Below are 24,049 nucleotides of genomic sequence, written 5' to 3' on the forward strand. Positions count from 1 at the left end.
CTTGGGATGGGGATTTCTTTTTTTTGCTTTGTATCCCAAGTGCCTTACACATAGCAAATAGTTAATAAATGCTTATTGGATCATGGATTGCCATGATTTCTGCTTATGCCAATTTTTAAAATTGTATGGTTTTTTTTTTTTTTAATTTAGGGTTATAGTCGGGAGTCGGGTTAGAGTCGGGTTAGGGTTAGAGTTGCCATTTTGGGGGGTTTTTTTGGTTTCTTCAAAATTATGATTTCATAGGTGTGTTCACCTAAATGCAAATGGCTCTGTACACCTGGTTCCCAAATAGACATCTGCATTCCTTGTTAGAGGCAACCGGGGGCATCGGGCATCGCATTGCACAGAGTGCTGAGCCTGGAGAAAGACCTGAGTTCAAATGTGACCTCAGGCTAGATTCCTAGCTGTGTGACCCTGGGCAAGTTACTTAATTTGCTTCAGTTTCCTCATCTGTAAAGTGGGAATAATAGCATCTATCTCTCTTGAGTTGTGAATTGAATGAGATAATTTTTGTAAAGTGTTTAATTTGATAAAATTTTATATCCTTCCTTCTCAGGATGTTTTGTGTAATGATGGAAAAAATGAAAATTCAAATCTTATAGACATCCAAAGGTGTAGTTCTCAATGCGGAAGAAACAAAAATTTGCTAAAATCCTAAGGAATCAAGGAAAATAACAGAAAATTCAGCTTTTATTATTATAGCCCCCATGAATTAGTTTCATTATAATTTTAGAGTTTTGTAATACCCTTGTTTGCAACCTTCCTGAGGCCTGAGTTGGGTAGAAATATTAACAAACGTGATTTTCTTATGTACATTTTGCATAAGGTCTGTCTTCTTTTCTCTTCCCTAGCATGAGGATTAATTTACCACAGAATTACTTGTTTAGAGAGACATTCACTTCCAAATTTAGGAATTAAAATATTAAGTGTTAGAAACAAGCTCACTCTGAAATTGATAGCAAAGAAATTTTATTGAATAAAGTCCATAGGAATTGGACATTTCTGGCTAAGAACGGGCTCCACTATTCTAATGGAAAGAGCACTAGGTACAAAAGCAGACAAGTTTTATGCTGCTAGTTTATAGCAATTCCTTCCCTCAAAGAATGGATTGGTTAGTTCCTCTTAAGGTTACATCAGTTCTTACCTGTATTCCTAAACATGCCCCCCCTCTCTCATCATACATCCCATGTTCTGTTAATGAGGTTCTAATTCTACATGGGGTGTGTCAGGTTATATGCATGAGGCTTATTAAGCAAGTGCAATAAAAAGAAGCCTTTTCTGGTCCTTGAACCTGGTTAGTTTAAACCAATTTCTAGCTTAGACATCTTCATCAAAGGTTTGGAGCCAAGTGAGTCTCTTCTAGAAGCTCATTGGTCAGGGATGCTTATTATCTTACATTACCTTGAGGCTTACAGCATTCTGTGGAAACTTATTTGCTTATGGTTTTGGAGGAATCGAAACTTAACTTTAGGTTGTCTCTCACACTAAAGAGGATTAGAAATTATTTTTATTTTAAGGGAGAAAATCTTATAAACCTAGAGAAGTATCAGTGATTCAATATTTGATCAATCCAAAGAAATAACTTACAAAGGATCTCGTGATTTGACAAGAATTGCTCAGAAAACCAGGAAGCAGTTGAGCAGAAAATAGATATCATTTCCCAACAGATACATAATGAAAATGTCAGATCAGGTTTTTTTTTAAGAACAGAAGGAGTAACCATCTACATTTACAACCAAACAAAAAATAAAGGAGACTCTCACAACTTTTACTTCATAAATATGCAAGTCGGTATGTTATTTACCTCTATGTTACATTAAATATATGTAGGGAATTAATACAAATATCTAATAAAAATATTCTTTAATATATTGTGGTAAAAAGTATATTAACAGTTTTGGTTTAATGTAAGGACAGATCTCTTTAACAATTAGAAGCAGCAAAAAATGAAATGGAATACCTTGGATATCCCCACTGAAAGTCTTAACACCAAAGTTGGATGACTACTTTTTTAGTATATTATAAAGGCTTTTTTTTTTTTTTACCCTCTTAGGGATTGATTAGATAATGTCTTCCAGCTCTCTTCTAAGTGGGCAGATGCTATGATCTAAAGATATAGGAATTAGAATTGAGAATTGAAACATAGACCCAATTCAGTTCTGCTGTCATAAAGCTTAATTTCTTCTTGGGGAAATAATAAGCAAAGAGATAAAGATATTTAAGTAAATGGGGATGAGGCTTCAGTGACAGCTGAAAGATTTCAAAAGAATCCTTTTGTAGAAGGCAGAATTTGGGCTGAGTCTGAAGAACCTACAGATTCCAAAAGACTGATTAGGAATTCTACAGAGCATACCCAGGAGGGCGCTGGAACCAGCTCTCACTGGCGTGGGAGAGATGATCAAATTTTCACTCTGAGCATTTAAACCTCAGAAATCAGCAACTGAGACAAGTCAGGACTTGATTTATTGTTCTGTTGATTACATACACGTAGGAATGTGTTAATAATGAAGATTAAATGTGTGTGTATATAACGTTTTTGTCTTCCAAAGAGTTTGGTTATTAAATATTTACCAGCACATCCCTGAATTGCTATATAAACATTGCTTAAGCTCAGCAGAAATGCAATAGAAACTTAGGGAATGAGATCATCACTGATTGGAGACCCAGTGATTGTAACAGGAAGAGGAAGAATAGGATAACTTAGCACTTTAAGGTTTGCAAAATGCTTTTCATCCATTAATTTATTTAAGGCTCACAGTAACCCTGAGTATACCTTGCACAAGGATGTGAATGGAAATGTTGTAGGGGTGGAGGGGCGGGGAAGCAAGTAAATCAATTTGGCTCAAATAATTCTGTGGCAAGGATGGGGTCATGTTAATGGCCTTCAAAGTCAAAGATGGGAGAAGAAAGTGTGGTTAGAAGCAGCTGTGCTAGGACTTAGACCCACTTGTACCCCAAATCTCCCAAACCCCGTAAAATGAAGGATTAACTGGCAAAGGAGACTCCCCTGTAGATGTCACTCAGCCCAGAGGAAAAAAGACCCCAACAGGAAGGTTCTGAAGCAAAGGGCAAAACAAGCGAAGGACACCTGGGGAGGGGCTTCTAGCCAATATGGAAGGAAATAGCCCCAACTCCCCAATCTGGAGGAGGCTCTGGGCAAAGGTCTCAAAGGACCTGGGGGGAAGGAACCCAGAGCTCTGTAGTGAGAGGGAAACCTGTGGTGGGAGATCAGCACTGGAGTAGCCTGGACTTTCTTGAAGGAGGAGCCCACACAGGATTAGGCAGGTCCTTCTTGGCTAGCATCTGATCCAAGTATAGTCCCTCCAACCGACAGAACCAACAAAACTCCAAGTCTAGTAAGTTTTGCCTGAACACGTGTTCTGAAAACATAATCTGTCCCCATGCAATTGGCATATTGGGGAACAATTTGAGCATAATAGTTTCATGTTTGCTTTGGCACACTTGTCTGAATGCACAACTTGAACCAAGCTTTGTAGAAATTCACAAAACACACATATGCACACATCTCAAACTTATACTACATACATGGATTATCCTAGCAGGTTGTCTTGCTATTCTTCTGCATCTGTAAATTTTCTTATGTTAATTCCCTCCCTCCCTCTCCCCATCACATGCACACACTCATTCAACATCCCAAATATCTCTAAACATCTTGGCTCAAAAAGGCCAAAGGGGAGCTTTAAGATTTGACTAGAAGACTGAAATAAAACATTTTGAAAAAAATGAAAGGGCATGTAATATTTCTCAAGCAATAGGCATGAAGGAATTATAGTCCATCAGAAACAATGTCACAAACATGAAAGAAACGTGACTGGAAATGTCGTGTCCTTAATTCCATTTCCTCTAGAAGTCCTGCGGGTTTTTATTATGTTGTTTTATATAGCATTGGTGATTTAATATCTGAGCGCTGTCCCAGTGGGTAAGGCCTGAAGAAAAAATAATCTCATAAATTTAATTAAATTCTCAAGAACAAAAATATCTGAGCCACAGGGACTACGAGAATATTTAGAAAAAATAAATGAGATGCCAAATAGAATAGCTAAGGAGAAAAGAATGGCTAAAAAAACTGGCAGTTGAAACTCTGTAATGGAAATCCTAACACAAGAACTGAATGCCCCAGAGGGTAGAATGAATACAAACAAATAACTCAATTAGACAATAAGAAATATTAAAACAAAATTATAAAATTGAAAAAACTGAGAAATATAAAATTGACCTAGAACATAGATTAAAAAAGATAAGCTAATAATTATTAGACTCTGAAAATCATGATAAAAATATTCTGGATACTATATTTCAAGAAATCATAAGTAACAACTACCCAGAATTCTTAAAACCAGATAAAAAAAAGTAAAAATAGAAAAAAATCCACTAGTTACCTCCTGAAAGAAACCCCAAAATGAAAACTCCCATGAATGTTATAGAGAAATCAGGACTTCCAAGTGAAAGGGGAAAAAGTCCTGTCCAAAAGAAAATGTCAATACCAATGAGCCAAAGCAATATTTGGCACCTGCACCTTAAAAGTGAGAAGAGCTTGGAACAAAAGATAAAGATTTAGAGCCAAGTATGAAATATCCGGCAAATTTAAGTATAATCCTATAAGGATGCAGTTGGCAAACGTACCTTTATGGTACATTTCCAAGTAATCCTTATGAAAAGTCAAGAATTGAATAGATATTTTGACATGAAAAAGCAGGAACTAAGAGAAATATGGATAAGTATAGACAATCATTTATTTGGAAAGAAACATGGGGATGAGGTATCTATGTGATAATGGAGGGATAAGAAACAAATGTCTTCTCATAACCCTGATATCATAATAGAGAAAGGTAAAAAAAAAAAAAAAATGGCAGAGGAACCAAGGCTATCTTTTTTTTTCTTCTTTTTCTTTCCTTTTCTCCTTTTTTCCTCAGGAAAAAAAGTCTAGCCATAGTGGGGAGAAAAGGAGGAGGAAGGGGACTAAAAATACTATCATATAATAGTCAATAAACATGGATTTAGTATCTACTCTGCTAACTCTCTGGGGATACAAATACAAATGAAAAGATAGTTCCTGCTCTCCAGGAGTTTACATTCAAACGGAGAATACAACTCAAAAAAGAAACTGAAAAGTGAAGGGATGAGGGGCCGGATACAGAAGAAACCAGGTACTCAGGATGAGAATGTGATGGAGCTAGTGGGCAGCTTATAATTTAATGAAGGTAGATGACACACAGAAGGACGCTGAAGATGGGGGGGGGCTGTCTTGACATGGGGGCATGATCTTGGCGGAGGTGAACCATGCAATGCAGCTGGTGGGAAATGAAGCCTTGCAGAAATGTGTCTGCAATTTGCTAGGAAACATTTCAGAGAGTATTTGGTGGATGGTCAAAAGAAAACAAGTGGGAAATGATTTTAACAACATGTATCCCACATAACTTGGACAGAACTAGATGACAAATTTGGGGGACATCCCAAGCCTGGCACAGAGGCAGAGATGAAAGAATGGAATGGACCTCTGAACTGCTATAATAGGATGCAAAAGTAAGAGTCCTTTATTGGGAGCCCATCCTGTTCTTCCTCTAACTCTATTGTTCAGCAGGTTAGCTCCATAAGGTCTAGATTGGTTTTCATATGAACTAATTCCTGGAAGGCCAATCATTAGATTTTTTTCAAGTTTTACTAAATTATACTAAATCTTATCACTAGCTTCCTTTAACACCATTCCCTAGAGAATCTCCACAATTGACCTGGAACAGTGATGATGGTTGAAGAAGAATGGGGGCATCATGATAGGAGTTAGGTTCCTTCCTTGGATAGTTACCTGGAGAATGTCCAAAGACTACATGTAGACACTTGAGAGAGGCACAGAAGGCACTTCCCAGACACCTGAAAGCAGAGATTATAAAGACTGTGAAAGGACTTGACACTCCTAAAGCTGCATTGGATCTCTTGATATATACTCTGTTGTAATGTTGTTGGTTTCATTACTTCTTTATGTATTATGGATTTATTATTTTGTGTGCTGTGCATTATTTGTGTGCTGCTTTGGAAATTGTTAGAAAATCATGAAATTATTAGTCTTTAAAGGAAAAAATCAAATGGCTAAAATTTGAGTAAGAGTATAACAGAATGGTTTAAAAAAAAAAAAAAAAGGAACATAACTCATTCTCTCTCTTCCCCCACCACTAACGTTGCAAAATAGAAAAAGAAGGCAACAGACTTGCTCATAAACTGCAGATTTGCATGAAAGGAGACATCTAGATGTTCTTAAAAATAAGAATAAAGATAAAAATAAATAAATATCAAGGTTATGTTAATTGGGGAACAATGTTCAGTAAAGAGAAGAGAGTTGATTGTTCAAGGATATATAATTGGTAACTATTTAGTGGAATTTTGTAGACTTTCACCAACTACCTTCATATTTATATTTAACCTACATGAGTGCATTAAGATGACTACATGTGACAATCAAAATTCTCAATGATAAGAGTTTTTACCTCCTGTTGTGACCCAATGCTTTTCATACCTTCAAAACTGATGAAAACAACAAAAAGAAAACCACTGATTTGATTTTTTTCTTATTTACAGTGTGTATAAAATGTTGATTTTATTTTTTGTTTGAGAACTTCAAAATTAAAAATAAATTATACAATATAAACCTAAGTCCCAGCTGCTGTGGAAAAAACCCAGTATTTGACAAAAAAATCAATTGGAAAGTAAGTCTGGAAGAAATGGACATTTACCAATATCTTATACCAAATACCAAGATATGCTGAAATTGGGTGTATAATTTAGAGAAATGGTCATAATCGTAAGTAAATGAATGAAGCCTGGAAAAAAAAAACAACTACATATCAGATCTATGGGTGGAGAAAAAGCCCATGACTAAGAAAAAGATAAAGTTGATAGGAGATAAAATGGGTAATTTTGATTACATGAAATTTAAAAGGTTTTATACATACAAAACTAATGGAGCCAAAAATTGAAGAAAATTAGGAAATGAAAATAAAATTTAAATAAACTTTCTCAAATATGTGGAGGACTGAATCAAATTTATATATTCCCTAATTGATGAACAGGCATTTTTTCCAGAGAAAAAAATTCAAGCTCTCAATAGTTATAGTTATATACATATATATATATTAATAGCCTTTTATTTACAGGTTATATGCATGGGTAACTTTACAGCATTAACAATTGCCAAACCTCTTGTTCCAATTTTTCACCTGTTACCCCCCACCCCCTCCCCCAGATGGCAGGATGACCAGTAGATGTTTAATATATTAAAATATAAATTAGATACACAATAAGTATACATGACCAAACTGTTATTTTGCTGTACAAAAAGAATTGGACTCTGAAATATTGTACAATTAGCCTGTGAAGGAAATCAAAAATGCAGGCAGGCAAAAATATAGGGATTTCGGGAATTCAATGTAATGATTTTTAGTCATCTTCCAGAATTCTTTTGCTGGGCGTAGCTGGTTCAATTCATTATTGCTCCATTCTCAATAGTTATATTAAAAATGGTCTAAGATCACTATAATTAGAGAGATACAAACAAAATCAACTTAGAGATAGCACCTCACACCTATGAGATTGACTAAAATGACAGAAAAGGGAAAGTGACAAATGCTGGTCAGGATTTAAGAAATTAGGTATTCGTTGTTGATAGAGTTATGAAAACATTTTTATGAAGCCTTTCAGGCTATTTATGGGCTAACCATCTATGGTGTTATTAAACTACTTGGTGCTGATGGAGCTACCCTGATTAGTGATAATCCTAAAAAGATGGACTGAACACTTCCATGGTGTTCTCAACAGACCATCATCAACCAATGCGGAAACCAGGGACCGTTTACCTTGGGTTGAAATCAATCTCTCCCTAGCTGAAGTCCCAACTAAAGAAGGGATTCTGAATGTCATTTGATTCCTTTTGTATGGCAAAATACGGGGTGCTGATTCTATTCCAGCAGAGGTTTACAAGCTGAGGGTCCATTGCTCACACAAAAGCTGATTGAAATTTTCCAGATTATATGTTAAAAGGAGTTTATGCACCAGGAGTTCAAGGATACCTCCATTGTCTATCTCTATAAAGGTAAAAGGAATAAATTGTCCTGTGACAATCACAGGGAGTCTCTCTCTTGGTCATTGCTGGCAAGATTCTAACCAGAGTCCTCCTTCATAGGTTGATCCTGCACCTAGAAAAAGGTCATCTACCTGAGAGCCAGTGTGGCTTCAGAAAGTGCCGAGGAACAGTGGATACACGATATGTGTTTGCTGCTTATACTAATTTGGGTTTCACAATTAACACCAAGAATACACAGATAGTCCATCAGCCAGGACCATATCACCCATATGTAGAACCGTCAGTGATGGCAACTGGAACTTTGAATGCTGGGGATAAGTTCACTTACCTTGGCAGGATGCTTTCCAGGGATGTCCACATTGATAATGAGGCTGACATCTGAGGTAGCTCAGGGTTTAGGGGGCTCCCAAGGAAGGTGTGGGAGAAGAGAGGTATCAGCCCGACTGCCAAACTGAAGGTCTGTTTCCCAGCTCCATGCCAGGTTTATTGCTTCCATTTGAATTGTCTTAGGAAGATTCTGAAGATCCCCTGGCAGGATCAGGGACCAGACATTGAGGTCTTTTCCTGACCTAAACTGCCAGCATTCCAACTCTGCTGCAGAGGGCACAACTCTGTTGAACTCCACATTGGCCAAATGTCAAATGTACGCTTGCCAGAAAGATCATTTTATGGGGAACTCACATATGGCAAGCGCTCACAAGGCGGTCAGAAAAAGCGATACAAGGACATACTCAAGGTCTCTCTTAAGAACTTTAGAATTGATTGTATGACATGGAAGACCCTGGCCCAGGACCGCCCAGCCTGATGTACCCTCCTCAGAGAAGGGGCTGTGCTCAGTGAGCAAAGCAGAATTGAATTAGCTCAGAAGATGCGCAAAATTAGAATCCACCTCAAATGTTCATATGAACCGTGTCTAACCTGTGGCAGAGCATTCTGAGCTCTTGCTGGTCTGATTAGCCACAACCGGACACACTAACAGAGTCATGTTCTCTTTGAGAACAAAGGACAACAACCAACATTGTTTCGATTATTATAGATCTGTAATAGTTTTAGATCTCTAGAAGAGAACACATCTGCACTCTCACTTTCCAAGCTTCTAAGTCAGCTCCCTAATATGATGAAATTAAATGAAGCAATTTGTCAGATGTACCACTCTTTTTCTAAACAGACATTACCATGTAATTTTTAAAAGGCCACCTCCCTTCACATTTGTTCACCGATTTCCTTCTTTTTCTTGCAGTTACATTTTTAGCTCTGGTATCCTCTTTCATTTTATGGCTGAGCTCATCGCATTCATAATTTTAATTGCTAGCTGTGCACTTCTTTTTATCTTATTCTCTTCTATTTACCCTCTTTTTAATCCTGTCCCTTCTTCATAAGTGTCTTTTGCTTCTGGTCATTAACCTTAACTTCCCTGAATCTATACTCCCTTTGCCTCCTAGTTGTTCAATTCTGTGCACATACACACACAGAGCGCACACACCAGTCTTCCCTCCCTTGTAAAATCTTTTCCTTTCACACCTTTTATGTGAAATAATTTTCCTCATTCTTACGTTGTCTCTCTTATCCCCTTATGCCATGTCTTTCTCACTCTTCCATTTTTCTTTTGAGATCATCCTAACCCCAAAGCCTTATATTCATGCCTTCTGCCCCTACCCGCCCTAATGATTATGTATTTCTAAGAGACTGTATCATCTTCCCATATATAAATGTGAACAATTTAAATTTTTAAGTCCCTTATGATTTCCCATTCATTTTAAGCATTTCATATTTCTTCTAAATTCTTTTTTAAAGTCAAATTCCATATTCAGTTCTAGACTCTTGAATAGACTTCTTTACAACTCCAGCAACAATGCATCAGTGACCATTTCCCAAGATTGCTTCATTGCCATTACTTTAAAGTTGTTTGGAGTGGGAGAGATCAGATGAATCCCTACCTTTACTCTGCCATCTTGGCTTTACTCCTTAGTATAATATTTTACAGATGGGAAAAACCGAGGCAGGAATAGGTTGAATGCTTTGCCTAGGATCACAATCTAGTAAATGTCAGAGACTGAATTTGAACTCAAGTCTTGTGGCACCAGGAGCAGCACTTTATCCACTGTGCCACCTATCAGGCAAAATGTGTGAGTGAGAATAAAGAACTGGAAACAAGTAGGGAATGATTGATGAAATTATAGTATATGAATGTTAGGGAATACAACTGAAGAGAAATGAAAAACAATAGTATTTTAGAGAAAAATGCATTACATTTATAGGGCTTTATCCCTTATGTGAAGTTTGGGACATCTAATTGCATATGTGCTCACGCAAAAGGTCTTCTCTTGTTAATTAGATTTTTTATTTCCAACAAACTTCTCCAATGTACAATCAAGTATGACCTCCAAGTCAAGGCTTCCCCATAATTTTGCTCTTATGAGCCTCCTTTCCACTATGGATATTTTGATTCTAGGAACTTCCATCTTCTATCACAAGGCATGTCCTATGTAGTGCAGTCATTATGTTTCTCCTAATTATTAATTCATTGATATTAAGATGACCTCTGACTGAAGTTTTCTCTTATTGAGCTATCCCCAGAATGAATTTTCTGATGTCTAACAAGCTCTATCTTCCAGTTGAAGATTTACATGTCGTATGGATTCTCATATGGGAAATAAGGGATGACTGGTGCTGGAAGGTTTTACTGCACTGATTACATTCATAAAATTTCTTTCCATTGTGGGTTCTCTGATGATTTGTGAGACTAGAGTGATGTTTAAAAGTCTTTCCACATTGATTACATTCAAATGCCTTTTCTCTGGTGTGGATTCTCTGATGTTTAGCAAGACCCGAACTGCATCTAAAAACCTTTCCACATTGATTACATTCATAAGGTTTCTCACCAGTGTGGATTCTCTGGTGTTCAGCAAGATTGGATGTAGTTGTGAACATCTTTCCACACTGACTACATTCATAAGGTTTCTCTCCAGAGTGGATTCTCAGATGTTTGCTAAAAGTGGTTTTCTGTGTGAAAACTTTTCCACACTGATTGCACTCATAACAGTTCTCTCCAGTGTGGCTTCTCTGATGTACAGAAACACTGGAACTCAGTCTGAAAGTCTTACCACATTGATTACATTTAAAAGGTTTCTCTCCAGTGTGGATTCTCTTATGTGCAGAAGCACTGGAGCTGTGTCTGAATGTCTTTCCACACTGATTACATTCATAAGGTTTCTCTCCGGTGTGGATTCTTTGATGTTCAGCCAGATCAGAGGTCTCTCTGAAACTCTTTCCACAGTCATTACATTCATAAGGTTTCTTTCCAGTGTGGATTCTCTGATGATTAACAAGACTAGAGTGGTGTCTAAACACCTTTCCACATTGATTACATTCGTAAGGTTTCTCCCCAGTGTGGATTCTCTGATGAAGAACAAGACTGGAGCTATGTCTAAAACTCTTTCCACATTGATTACATTCATAAGGTTTCTCACCAGTGTGGATTCTCTGGTGTTCAGCAAGATTGGATGTAGTTGTGAACATCTTTCCACACTGACTACATTCATAAGGTTTCTCTCCAGAGTGGATTCTCAGATGTTTGCTAAAAGTGGTTTTCTGTGTGAAAACTTTTCCACACTGATTGCACTCATAACAGTTCTCTCCAGTGTGGCTTCTCTGATGTACAACAAGATTTGATCTGTGTCTGAAACTCTTTTCACATTGATTACATTTATAAGGTTTTTCTCTAGTATGAATTCTCTTATGTTGAGCAAGATTGGATGTGCTTGTGAAAGTCCTTCCACACTGACTACATTCATAAGGTTTCTCTCCAGAGTGGATTCTCTGATGTTTGGTAAAAGTGGCCTTCTGGGTGAAAACCTTTCCACACTGATTGCACTCATAACAGTTCTCTCCAGTGTGGCTTCTCTGATGTACAACAAGATTGGAGCTATGTCTGAAAGCCTTTCCACACTGATTACATTTATAAGGCTTTTCTCCAGAGTGAATTCTTTGATGTACAGAAAGATAAGAGCTTTGTTTGAAAGTCTTTCCACATTGATTACATTCATAAGGTTTCTCTCCAGTGTGGATTCTTTGATGAATAACAAGACTAGACTTACATCTAAAAGTCTTTCCACACTGATTACATTCGTAAGGTTTCTCTCCAGTGTGGATTCTCTGATGTATAGCAAGATAGTAACTCTGTCTAAAAGTCTTTTCACAATGACTACATTCATAAGGTTTCTCTCCCGTATGGATTCTCTGATGCAGAACAAGATGGCTTTTCTTCTTGAAAATCTTTCCACAATGGCTACATTCATAAGATTTCTTTCCAATATGTCTTCTCTGATGTACAATAAGGGATGATTTTTCACTAAAAGCTTTATCATCACGACACTCCCGAGATTTTTTTCTAGTATGGATTCTCTGGTGGGAGATAAGGGATGGATGTCTCCTAAAAGTCTTTCCACATTGAATACAGTTATGTAGATTTTTGCTAATATGAAATTTCTGATGGTGAATAAGGGATGACTGTTGATTAAAGGCTTTACCACATTCATTACATCTATAATCTTTCTTTCCGTTGTTGGTTTTTTGATGATCAATAAGTTCTGAATTATGGCTGAAGATCTTCTTACTTTCATTCCTACTGGAAAGCATATTTCTAGTAGGAATCTTCTGAATTAAAGCTGAATTCAAGCTGAAGTCCATCTCATATTGATAAGTTTGCTCTTCAGGAGGTTTTTCTTGAGATTCAACAACTTCTACAGGTTTGCTAGAGCATTTCCTCTCCTGACAACTGTCTTTCCCTGATTTCACTTTCTTACAGTGAATTAGGACTGGACATTGTTGGATACTCTTTCTATATTTATCAAATTCACAGTGATTCTTTTGTTTTTTCTCTGTCTTGATATCAGAAGCACAGATTTCTCTCAAACTGAGGTCACAGTGATCATTATTCTTGAATTTTTGCTGTCGTGATTCTTCCACAGAAAGGCTCAGCTCTGAAGTAGTCTCCTTCATTTCATGCTTGGTTTCTCCATCTGAAGTTAACAATAAAACATATAGATGGGGAGGGGCCATACATACATACATCAATATAAAAACTTTCCTGAACTGATAGAAAGGAAACTGATTTATAATCTTCTTCATTAGAGAAAGAGAAGTTTTCAGTCTCAAATGGGCAAAAACAATCATTTGAAAATGACAGTTTACAAGCTCAGGATGATTTAATTCAGAAAGAATTTCATGTACAACAATACTGGATTCTCACAACAAATCTGCAATCTAGGCAAAACCAGCATTCTCATTACATTTCCCAATTCAGGCCATGAAGCTCAGAAAGGCAGTTACCTGATCAGTCACTCTGCAGCTGAGGTTAAAATTCAGTGAGAAGACATGCTCTGCCCATTGTTCTAAGTGGCCTTTCTCTATTGCACTTTTAAAAAATACAGCAAAACTCTTTTATTATTGCATGTTCATTTGTTTATATTTGGAAGTGTGAGTGCCAATTGTTGTATAAGCAGTCATTTAAACAAGTGTCCAGTAGAAATAGTACACTTACCATATGTGTAATATCATTTTAGAGGTACTGCTAAATAAATATGCGTTATTGTCCAACAAATAGTAAGAGAACTGTATTGTGAAAATTAACTTACATGAGTTTGGACACTTTTGAAATGCAAATTTGGTTGGATGTTTTAAATGTATAATTTCTATCATATTCTGCAGTTATGTTTATTTAAGGTGATTATTACCATTTTGCATTCAGCTGTTTGAAAAATAATTTCTTGGGGAAGGCATTGCTTACTCATCGTAAGGAATAACCAACATCTCACACCAGAATGGAAAGCTATCATTATCAACGAGCAGGACTAGGCAATGGTCACTGAAGCAACCAGTTCCAGTCGGGTGGCCTAGTGATTATTTTACTTTTTGATGATTGTATATATGTATGTATGTGCACATATAAATACACATACAGACATATTATTAAATAATTATTGTATTATTATTGACCTTTTTATTATGGTCCTTCAATGGCTGTGTCAGAATATTTTGGGGGATTCCCAGAAGTTAACATTATGGCTCTCTACATTGACTGTAGAGACCATACTTATGGTGTAAGGATGTCTTTAAATAGAGTCTTAGATCTTTGAGACTCAGACCGAGACTCAGAAAAAGTACCCAGTTTTTAAGTGCCATGCCATGGTTTAATGTTTTCTTTCAAGTCTGTCTGGTACTCTTCATAATCAGACAAGCAGGTCTAAGACTGGGGACAAGAGGGATTCTAGCTACAGGCAAAGGTGCTACAGATTTAGGAAATATCCCTTTTGCTCTGATTTTTTTCTCCCAACAAGTTACATAAAATGATATATATTAAAAATAATTTTTTTTAAATTAAAAAAGAAATTTTAAAAAGAGGGATCCTTTCCAGGGACTTTCAGTTTATATTTCTTATTGGGTTTGTGCTGTTTCTTGTTTCTCTTTATTAATTAGTTTTGATTGTCATAGTCATTCTCTGTAAATTTCATAAACCAAAACTAAGAAATCATTCTGTTCTTGTGTAACAATTTTCAACATTGTATCCAACTTTTTTATATTATATTCAGATCCACAGATATGCCATTTGTAGCACATATACCAACTATTCATTTTATTTCATTACCTATCATGTATATAAGAATACTTTAATTTCCCTGATGATCCTTTTAATGTTGGTTTTGTTGCTGTTCTAAGTTGTCTTAGAATCATCATGAATGACAAGCCTGGTTTTTTACTTTGTTTTTCGTATTCATCTGAGACATACTATATTTTCTGGCCCATCACTTTTTTAAGGACAGTCATTTATTTATTTTTAAAATTTTATTTTTGAATGCTCTGCTCCCTCATTAGAAAAAGAAAAGCCACAATCCCTGTAATAAATACAATAAAAAATCCATCCATTCTTATGTCCAAAAATATTTCCTTATACTGAACCTTAAATCTGTTATCCTTCCATCAGGAACTGGACAACATGCTTCATTATTAGTCATATTGCAGTCTTGGTAATTTTCTAATTATTGAACCCCTTGGGGCTTTACCATTCTAAAGGGTTTGAGCTAAAAATTATTTAATGGAATACTTGAGCATAAGCTGGGCAGAAAAATCATTGCCAAATTTTGTTATAAATATTTTAAGATTAAAACAAAACCAATGTAAATAGCCAAACATTTCCCACTGGAACAATAAACACGTTCATTTCAAGCACAGTAGTTTTCCTTCTACAGTGACTCCAGATCATCATGATCACACAATCAGTGCTTTTCAAGTTCATGCAATGATTACATCAAACTCTGGCCACTTCTAAGAGCAAAATGTTCCTTCAGTTTCTCAATCCAGCATCAAATTGTTTCCAAACAGCCAGAAAGGTCTGAAATTCAAATCCAAATTGATTCCCAAAGGATGATCAAGGGCTTGACTTTTAGTCATTTGCTTTCTGTTACTGCACCAGAGTAGTAACTTCATTCACAGGTTACCTCATAAACCCCTCTCATCATCAGCGTAATCACCAACTCAAGATAATAAAAACAACTACACAGATAGCAGGCTCTTTGAAAACCTGAGAACATTACAAGCCATCTTGAAATCATCATGGACCATCACAACTGTTCCACAAAAACAGTCCTTATATTGCCAAATTTAGGTAACGTCATCTCAGCGGGGCTCCCTCTGCGGCAAGGCAATTCTTTGACTTCTCCCTGACCGACTCTCTCCCATTCACAACAGAAGGTTTTTATTCCTCCCATAAGACTTGCTCCCCTCCTCCTACCTTCTCAGCTGAAAAGTTGACCTCATATTTCAATAAAGCAATTGAACATTTGCCAAAATCTTTTTTAACCTCCTTGTCTCACATAAATCAGCAGCTGCCTTCTTTTAGTTCCTTATTCCTTTTTCAAATGGCAATGCGATCTTCTGACTGAGAAGATAAATATGTCATAATGATCCTATCCCAGGCCATGTATTTCTCCAACATATGCCCTACTCTATAATCTTCATTTTCTTATGAATTTTCAATCACTCCATTTCTACTGGTTCCTTCCCAATTGCCATAGCCTCACAAATGACCACATCACTGCCTCTCAATAAGCTTCCAGGGCTCCCTAGCACCAGGATAATGTATAAAATCCCCTGTTGGGTTGGTAAAGGCCTTCATTACCTGCTCTTCTCCCTTTTCAGGATTCTTTCACTCCTGCTGCTCCTCCTCATATGCTATAATCTGGTAGTAAAGGTCTCCTTGAACAGGACACACTATCTCCAGTCTCCATGGGTTTGCCCTGGATGTCCCTCTTGCCTAGAATGCTCCCCCAGCTTCTCTGAAACCCCAGCTAAAGCCTACCTTCCACAATTTTTCCACTTTTTCTCTTCCTCCTTATTTTAAGTGCCTTCCCTCCCTTGGCTAGCTCCAGTTTACCCTGTATAGACTTTGTTTTACTTAATTCTATCCAAGTAATTTTCACCATGAGTCTGTGAGCTCCTTGAGAGTAGGAGATGTGTCCTGTCTTTCTCTGAATCACCAAAACTTATCAATCAGACTGAAACAGCAGGCACTTAATCAATGTTTTTGATGTGAAAAGAGTCTAGGGAAGAGTTTGTATCAGAGTAAGCCCATTTTGGATGTCTTCAAGAAAGTTCCATGATCCAAAGTTCCAAACAATGGCTCTTATAGGATCATAATTTTACCACAGGAAGGTAAGTGAGGGGGCATAGAGAATTCAATTTATTCATCTCACAGATGAGGAACCTGAAATTCAGAAGTTCAGTGACTTTTAGTAGGATTTCACTGCCAAAAATGTCTAAAAAAGATTAGCAAGTTAGGTCTTTCTATCCCAAGTCTGGCATTCCCTTCTCTGTGACATGTAGCTACCTTTTCTCTTAGCTGCTATCATACACCTGCTTTCATTTAATTCACCTGGACAGGACATTCTTGGGTCTTCTGGTTCTCGCATCCATGATCCTTCCTCTTGCTCAAAATGGGAAATCAGATTTTCTCTGGGAACTGGAACACCTATGCACAGGAAACCAGGGATTAGGATGGAAAAAACATTTGAACTGTTTCTCTTCAGGGAAAGGAGGCAAGTAGGAAGTTCATCAGATTGTTCCCAGGGCTTGTCAAGAATCATTTTCATTGTATTTATTGATGGGAGCTTGGATGAGGGGAGGAGGAGATAATTTGGAATCAGAAAATTGCTTCTTTTCATAGAAGAATTGGCCAGTTCCATAGATTCCACTATCTAGAAATTAAGAGACAATTGACAGTACAATGGACAGAGCCTTTGTTCTGGATTTAAGAAGTTCTGAGTTCAAGTTCAGTTTTAGACCTCAATACCTGAGGCAAAAAAAAAAAAAAAAAAAATTACCTAAATACCTGAGGCAAATCACATAATCTTTGTTTACCTCAGTCTCCTCAACTGTAAAATGGGAGCTTACTCACAGCCTTGTTCTGAGGATCAAATTAGAAAATATTTGTAAAGAAAACTTTTAGAAAAGTGCCTGGGACATAGTAAGTATACATGAATACTTATATCCCTTCCTACTACTTGTGCTAGGATTTGGAGGAAGTACGAAGCAGGGCCATGCTTACTGCATCAGGCTTCTGGGAATAAGACGAGGAGCAGTAAGCTACAAATTTATGCTTGTCATCAAGAAGGAGCTACTCTAGGTGGTAGGGGCTTCCCTTCACTGTCCATCTCCAAGGAAAAGCTGCCTGAGCAGTGGGGAGATTTGGCAGACTACACTCATGTTCACGGAGAGCTCAGATCAGAACAACCTCTGAGATTAGTTCCAGTCTCATAATCTTCTCATTTTTTTTCTTCTCATTCTCATATTCTTTAACATTGATTTGATCTTTGACCTCAGGCTCCCTAGAACCAGTAAGAGACCATTTCAGGGGCCATACGGGAGCCTCCCAACTCCCATGCATATGACGGGAAAACCAGACAGCAAGAGGACCCTGACTCTTGGACACAAAGACCAGCACTTTGGCCTTTCTAAGACCTGATAAATGCTCCAAATGCAGCACACAAAGGAAGAAATGAAGACAGATCCTTTGATGATACACTCATAGTTCTAGGGGAAAGATCCTTACCCAAGGAGAGCAGGTTCCGGGCATTTTCCAACATGACCTCCTTGTACAACTCCTTCTGAGGACGGTCCAAGAGGCCCCATTCTTCTGGGGTGAAATCCATGGCCACATCCTTGAATGTCACCAACTCCTAAAGCACCAAGTCATAGGGCTTAGAGCTGAAAGGGACTTCAGAATTCATCTAGTCCAATGCTCATCAATTTACAGAAGGAAATTGAAGCACAAAAACGGATTTTCCCCAAAGGTCATTCCTTTTATATCAGAGCCAGCACTTAGAACCACAGTCATGAAAAGTCTAATGAAATGTTGAGGAAAACTTTACATTTGCAGTTAGAATAAAGTGAAATAAATGTATTAACATGGATTGCATCTCTCTATGGAATCAGAGAAGTTATGTGACCTATACAGATATAGGAAGATTTCTGCAAGAGGAAGAGAAAAGGTGATGTGCAATTTCTCCCTCATCAGAACAGGCATAGATGTGATAGATTGTCATGGAAACTCCATGAAGAGTGTTGATGAGATGATGGAAGACACTAAAGGGGAAAGGAAGGGAAGTATCTTATGATTACTAAAAAGAGAATAAACAAAAAGAAAAGACCTAGTTTATTTCCTGAGTGGCTGAAATAAAGCTTCATTCAAATGAAAGCATGAAGAGAATTCTTAAGAAATCTTAATCACAATCTGAACTCAATTAAGTGCTCTGAAATTGTCTCCAGTTGAAGGGAAAAGAGCCATCAATTGCTATATTGAGAGCTTGAGGGAGCTCTGGGTGCCATATTCACAAACGAAACATCTCATGCCTTTGCTTTATGATCACTTTCATTTGTTAAAGGCATATATTTCTTAATTTTGACATTTTTACCATAGAAATAAGAGAAATGAAAAAGGGGAAAGATTTCCTTTATTGTAAGGTAATATTTTATTAACAAAAGTTGAGATTTGATCTAATTCATGAAAAAGCCATCGCCGATTTCCTTATGAAATAAAGGATCTTACTGCAACATGTTAACATTTATAGGACTGCTTGCCATCTAGGGGAGGGGGTGGAGGGAGAGAGGGGAAAAATCGGAACAGAAGTGAGTGCAAAGGATAATGTTGTAAAAAATTATCCTGGCATGAGTTCTGTCAATAAAAAGTTATTGTAATAAAAAAAAATAAAATTAAAAAAAATAAAGGATCTAAAGAGACTTCTAGAACTTTGGAATTTGGGAGAACAAGAATCAAGAGGATGAGTCAAGAGGCAGTTGTATGGGAGAGTTTGAACAGATCTGAAAATGCATTGTTACTTAGAATAGGCCATCCATTTCTTTTTTTAATTTTCATTTATTTATTTATTTTTAATCAAAGCTTTTTATTTTCAAACATATACATGGATAATTTTTGACATTCACCTCTACAAAATCCTGTGCTCCAATTTCCTTCCCTCCCTTCTCCCACCCCCTTCCCTAGTAGGCAAGTGATCCAATATATGTTTAACATGTGCAATTCTTCTATACATATTTATTCAATTATTGGGCTGCAAAAGAAAAATCAGATCAAAACATAAAAAACTGAGAAAGAAAAAAAATGTAAGCAAATAACAACAAAAAGGGAGAAAACACTATGTTGTGATCCATATTCAGTTAGGTCATCCATTTCTACAATATGCTAAATGTGGGACCCATGTTTGGCCAAGGAGCTAGGAATTCCACAGCCTGCCATCTCTGTTTCTTCCATTTCCAATTATAGGGATATGACTCACTTTTTTAGAGTCTCTTTTTGAGCAATTCTCTATCATGTGGATAAAATTATTTTGACTCTGTCAACATTCTGTTTTCTTCTTTAAAACAACAGATTTATGTCCTGTTTGAAATCTGTATTCCGTCTTTAACTTCCTTTATTTCTATAGGCAAATGCCTTATGAACAATTGAGGAATTGATCTTTTTTTCACTTTTTGAAAGTCCCAAAAATGTACTTATGTTTCCCTTTCACGAGTCTCTTCAGTCACTGTTTGTGACTTTATAGCATTTATTCCCATGTGGGCTCTCACTGGAGGAAGGCAGTCCTTGATTGATAATTGGTTACCTAATTCACTCTCAACAGAAACGTCTTTTCCTTCTGTTCCCAATTTCTTTCCTCTTCTATCCTCCCACATCCATCTTTTTCCACTGTGGAACCCTGAACACCCAATCTCCATTTAAGGAGAGACTCTGGCTGGCCCTTCTCACCTCTGACCTGGCTGCATAACTTTAGGATTTAACCTGATTGATTTATCCTTCTCCCAAACTTTTGTAACATCTCAGGGGCCTTTTGTATGTAGTCTTCCCTTACCAGATAATCAGCAACTTGAGGGCAGGCCCGATCTTTTACTTTTTCTATTTCATTTCCCAGCCCTTAGCCCTGAGCTTGGTACATAGTAGGTACTTCATAAATATTTGACTACTGACTCCTCCCCGCTCCCCAGCCACTGTCATTTCATCCCTTGCCCCTTATTTTCCTTTCACAACTAAAGCTGTTCAACATGAGCTCCTTTTCCTCCCTCTGCCTTTCAGAGGTTGCCAACATGATGTCCAGTAGCTCTCCTAACTCACCAGGAGCAAAAGAGACGTTAACCCCTTCCCTCTTCTCAGCAGTCTGGGAAGCCTCAACTCCCATTTCTGACCCCTCTTATCCAATCGGCTGCCAAGATCAGTGATTTCTACTTCGAAGCATCTCTCAGATACCCCCCCACACACACACACAATCACCCTAGTGCAGGACGCTAAAATCCTTCTAAACATTTAAATCTCCTCTTTCTTGGTCAAAAAATGTGTCCTGAGTTTGCTTATCAATTTATATTTATGATTCAGTTTGCAGGGGACCAGTATAGCTACATCCTGGGCTGCCTTATCCAGACCATCACCAGCAAGGACCCTGACCATTCTGGCTAAACGAGAAATCATTTCTAAGGCCTGAGACACCTGGCAGCCCCCATGTATCCAGCTCCAAACCCCTGTCCAGTCTTTTCCCACTGTACCCCCCTCCTCCTCTTCTCTTGGCCTGGGACACCCTCCTAACTTTGTTTCTCTACAGGTTTCTTTCGAATGTAGAATGTCCTCCCTCCCCCTCCACCCCAGGGTTCTTCTCATATCTTAGCTAAAATCTCACTTTCTGAAAACAAGCTTCCCCTGGTCCCAAAATGCGCAGCCTCCCTATGAGAGAGCCTCCCGTCTCCACTAAGGGAGCTTGTGTGGGCACAGTCGCTGATTAATGTCTTCCCCATTAGATTGGAAGCTCCTCCGGGACAGGGAAAAACCTTCCCTTCCCCAGAGAAAGTTTGAATGGGATTGTGGGGGGATTCAGAGAGAGCGATTTCTGCTGGACAGGCCCAGAGCTGGGGAAGCTCCCTGGCCTGCCCAGACCAGACTAGAGGGGGAAGGGTTACCAGGACCTTCAGGGCAGAGCTTGGCCACAAGAAACAAGAGGCAGAGGAGAGAAGTTGCGTGTGTGTGTGTGTTGTGAGTGTGTGTGTGTGTGTGTGTTCTGTGTGTGTGTGTGTGTGTGAGTGTGTGTTCTGTGTGTGCACATTGGGTTTTAAAGAATAAATTTACAGCCTTTAAAACCTAAAGAGCAGAGACATGATGCCCACAGAGGGATGTGCCGCTTTCTTGTGCCTCAGTGGTCAGGAGAAAAAACTTTAGAAAAATAAACTAGGACAGCGGTTTGGGGTGGGGGTGGGGGGGAGTTAGTGCTTGAGAAGCCAAGGTTTTAAAGAATCAGTTTGAAACAGAAAAGGGGGGGTTGTCACTGCTGTATTCAATTTCACCCCCATTCTTTAAAGGAAAGAACCCCAGGTGGGGTACCCCCTGAGGCAAGCTTTAGGTCCGCGTTAATGACTCTGGGGATGCTGAGCACACTCACCTGGGGCGGAAGCTGAGCACACTCACCTGGGGCAGGGGTCTGAGCCTCCCGGGGGCCATGGCTGCTGGGGCCAAGCCCGGTCCTCTGCAGACTGGGCCGGAAACCACACTTGGGGGACACTTCTTTCCCTCCAGGAGCAGGAGGCCGGCCTGGGGGGATTTCCAGAGGGTGAACCCCCTCGCCCCCAGCAATACCTAAGGGGAGAGACTCCCACCGGCCGCAAGAGCGTCTCTGAACAAGACTTCTTCCCTCTTTCTCCTATTCGGCTCCTGCCCCATCCCAGAAAAGCAGGAGGTCCGGGAGGCAGGACAGGAACAAGGCTGGGAGAGAGAAGGGTTCCAGGGGGGCAGCAGAGACTGGGAAAGCGGGCTGTGTGCCGGGGCCTCCCGGGGCTGGGGAGGCCCGTGGGTCCCTCCGGGGAGCCCGGGCTATTGGCGGGCCCTGCCCAGAAGCTGGGGCCCGGGGGACGGGACCCCTTTGGGGGAGGCTGAAGGTCGGGCACGTGGGACCCAACGGTAAAGCTGGGGTGGCGCCTCGGGCCGTTTGGGATGGGACGGGGACCCTGGGCACGAAGTAGCGGGAGGGGGGGGGGGCGCAGCCTGGGGCGCGAGGCGGGGCTCCCAGAGCAAAGTTCTGCCCGGAGGCTCGGACCTACCTGGGACCCGCAAGCACAGGGGGGGCTTCCGGAAGTCAGCGCGGCCTCGGCTGGAAGGGAAGTCCGGAGGCTCGGGGCCGCGGGGCCGCGGGGAGGAGGGACCCGATCCCGGCTCCGGGAAAGGCGAGAAAGCGGCCCGAGCCCAGCTCCCTCCCCGCCCCACAGCCCCGCCCTCCCCAGGATCCTGCCTTCCCTCCCACGGCTCCCGGAGCCCGGACCCAGCGGCCCCCCTCCCGCGCCCCGCCCTCCGTCCCATGGCCCGGCCTGGCCGAGGCTCCCTCCTGACCCCCAGCCTCCGCAGCGGGTCTGAGACGGCGCCCGGCCCCCCCCTCGGCCGCCTCCCTGGGACCGTGTCCTCCCGCCGGTGCGGGGCCGGCGCATCACCGGGGCGGCTTAACGAGCTTCTCCGGGAAACCAGACATCGCCCATCACGGGCTTGTGACGCCTCTCCCGGAGTTGTTCGCCAGTCAACGCCATTTCGACCCGTTCTTCAGCTCTTTCTGAAGCACATCCGCTCTCGGGTCGCTAATCATCTTTGGGGTGATGGGACAGCCTGAAAGGAGGACTCTGGCGAGACCCTCACCAGCAGTAACCAGCAACTAAGAGATTGCTTTTAATAAAAAATCTCTTAGCAATAACTGAGATTTTTTTTTTATTAAAAGTAATCTCTTAATTACCTCCTTTTCCTTTTCCTTTTTTTTTTTTTTTTTTTTTTTGGTGGGACTCGGAGTGGGAACACAATTCTCGTCTCCTTTACACTGACATTGTCTTCCATCCAAATCTGAAAAACAAACAAAAAATATCTGTAACAAAAGCACATGATCAAGTAAAATCAATCCTCCAGTTGTCCGTCGCTCAAAATGTACTTTATTTTTCAACATAGTAAATGAAACATAGAAAATTAAAAAAAAAAAAAAGTTTTTTTATTCAACATTGTACATTTATCCCCTCTAACTCAAGAGTGGGCGACACAGAGTCCCCTGGACTAGTGGCTGGTCATTACGATAATCAGAGTTGGGGCATCTTTCAAACTCTTTGGTGTTGGTGCTGTTTTGGTCATCGGTTATTCCCTTGGTACTACTCACCTGACTCTGTGCCAGTCCTCTTGTCAGATTTCACTGAAATGGCCTGTTTTATGGCATATTTGTGATCAAATCCACTCATGTTCCAACCTTTGTCCAGCCGTTGCCCTATTCGAGAGCAGGACATCTTGGTTTCAAATTATCATCTCTAAAGGAGCTTTAATAAATATTTTCATACATTTTGCTCCTTTTCCTTTCTTTGATTTAAGGGAATATGCCTTTTAGCGGTATCACT

At 39.4% G+C, this 24,049-nt stretch overlaps 1 protein-coding gene across 1 annotated transcript; it reads right to left on the minus strand.

Annotated features, from left to right (window-relative positions):
* Window positions 1-9,843: 9,843 nt before the first annotated feature.
* Window positions 9,844-23,005, minus strand: LOC100913774 (zinc finger protein 271-like). The gene is made up of 5 exons (XM_031964072.1): window positions 22,733-23,005; window positions 22,104-22,226; window positions 18,198-18,324; window positions 17,022-17,117; window positions 9,844-13,113 (listed from the first exon to the last, which is right to left on the minus strand). Exons 2-5 carry the CDS (start codon window positions 22,134-22,136, stop codon window positions 10,697-10,699), a joined length of 2,673 nt encoding a protein of 890 aa, XP_031819932.1. The 5' UTR covers window positions 22,137-22,226; window positions 22,733-23,005; the 3' UTR covers window positions 9,844-10,696.
* Between the last annotated feature and the right edge of the window lie 1,044 nt (window positions 23,006-24,049).

Source organism: Sarcophilus harrisii, chromosome 3, assembly GCF_902635505.1.
Source record: "Sarcophilus harrisii chromosome 3, mSarHar1.11, whole genome shotgun sequence".
In the NCBI taxonomy this organism is placed as follows: Eukaryota; Metazoa; Chordata; class Mammalia; order Dasyuromorphia; family Dasyuridae; genus Sarcophilus; species Sarcophilus harrisii.

Bases quoted from the DNA above. Each gene is read 5' to 3' on its own strand.
- LOC100913774 (XM_031964072.1), bottom strand. From the start codon at position 22,136: ATGGCCCCCGGGAGGCTCAGACCCCTGCCCCAG. The intron at 18,325-22,103 runs GTGAGTGTGCTC...TTGGTGCTTTAG, and splicing joins GGCTCAGACCCCTGCCCCAG to GAGTTGGTGACATTCAAGGA. The intron at 17,118-18,197 runs GTAAGGATCTTT...TCCTGTGCATAG, and splicing joins CCGGAACCTGCTCTCCTTGG to GTGTTCCAGTTCCCAGAGAA.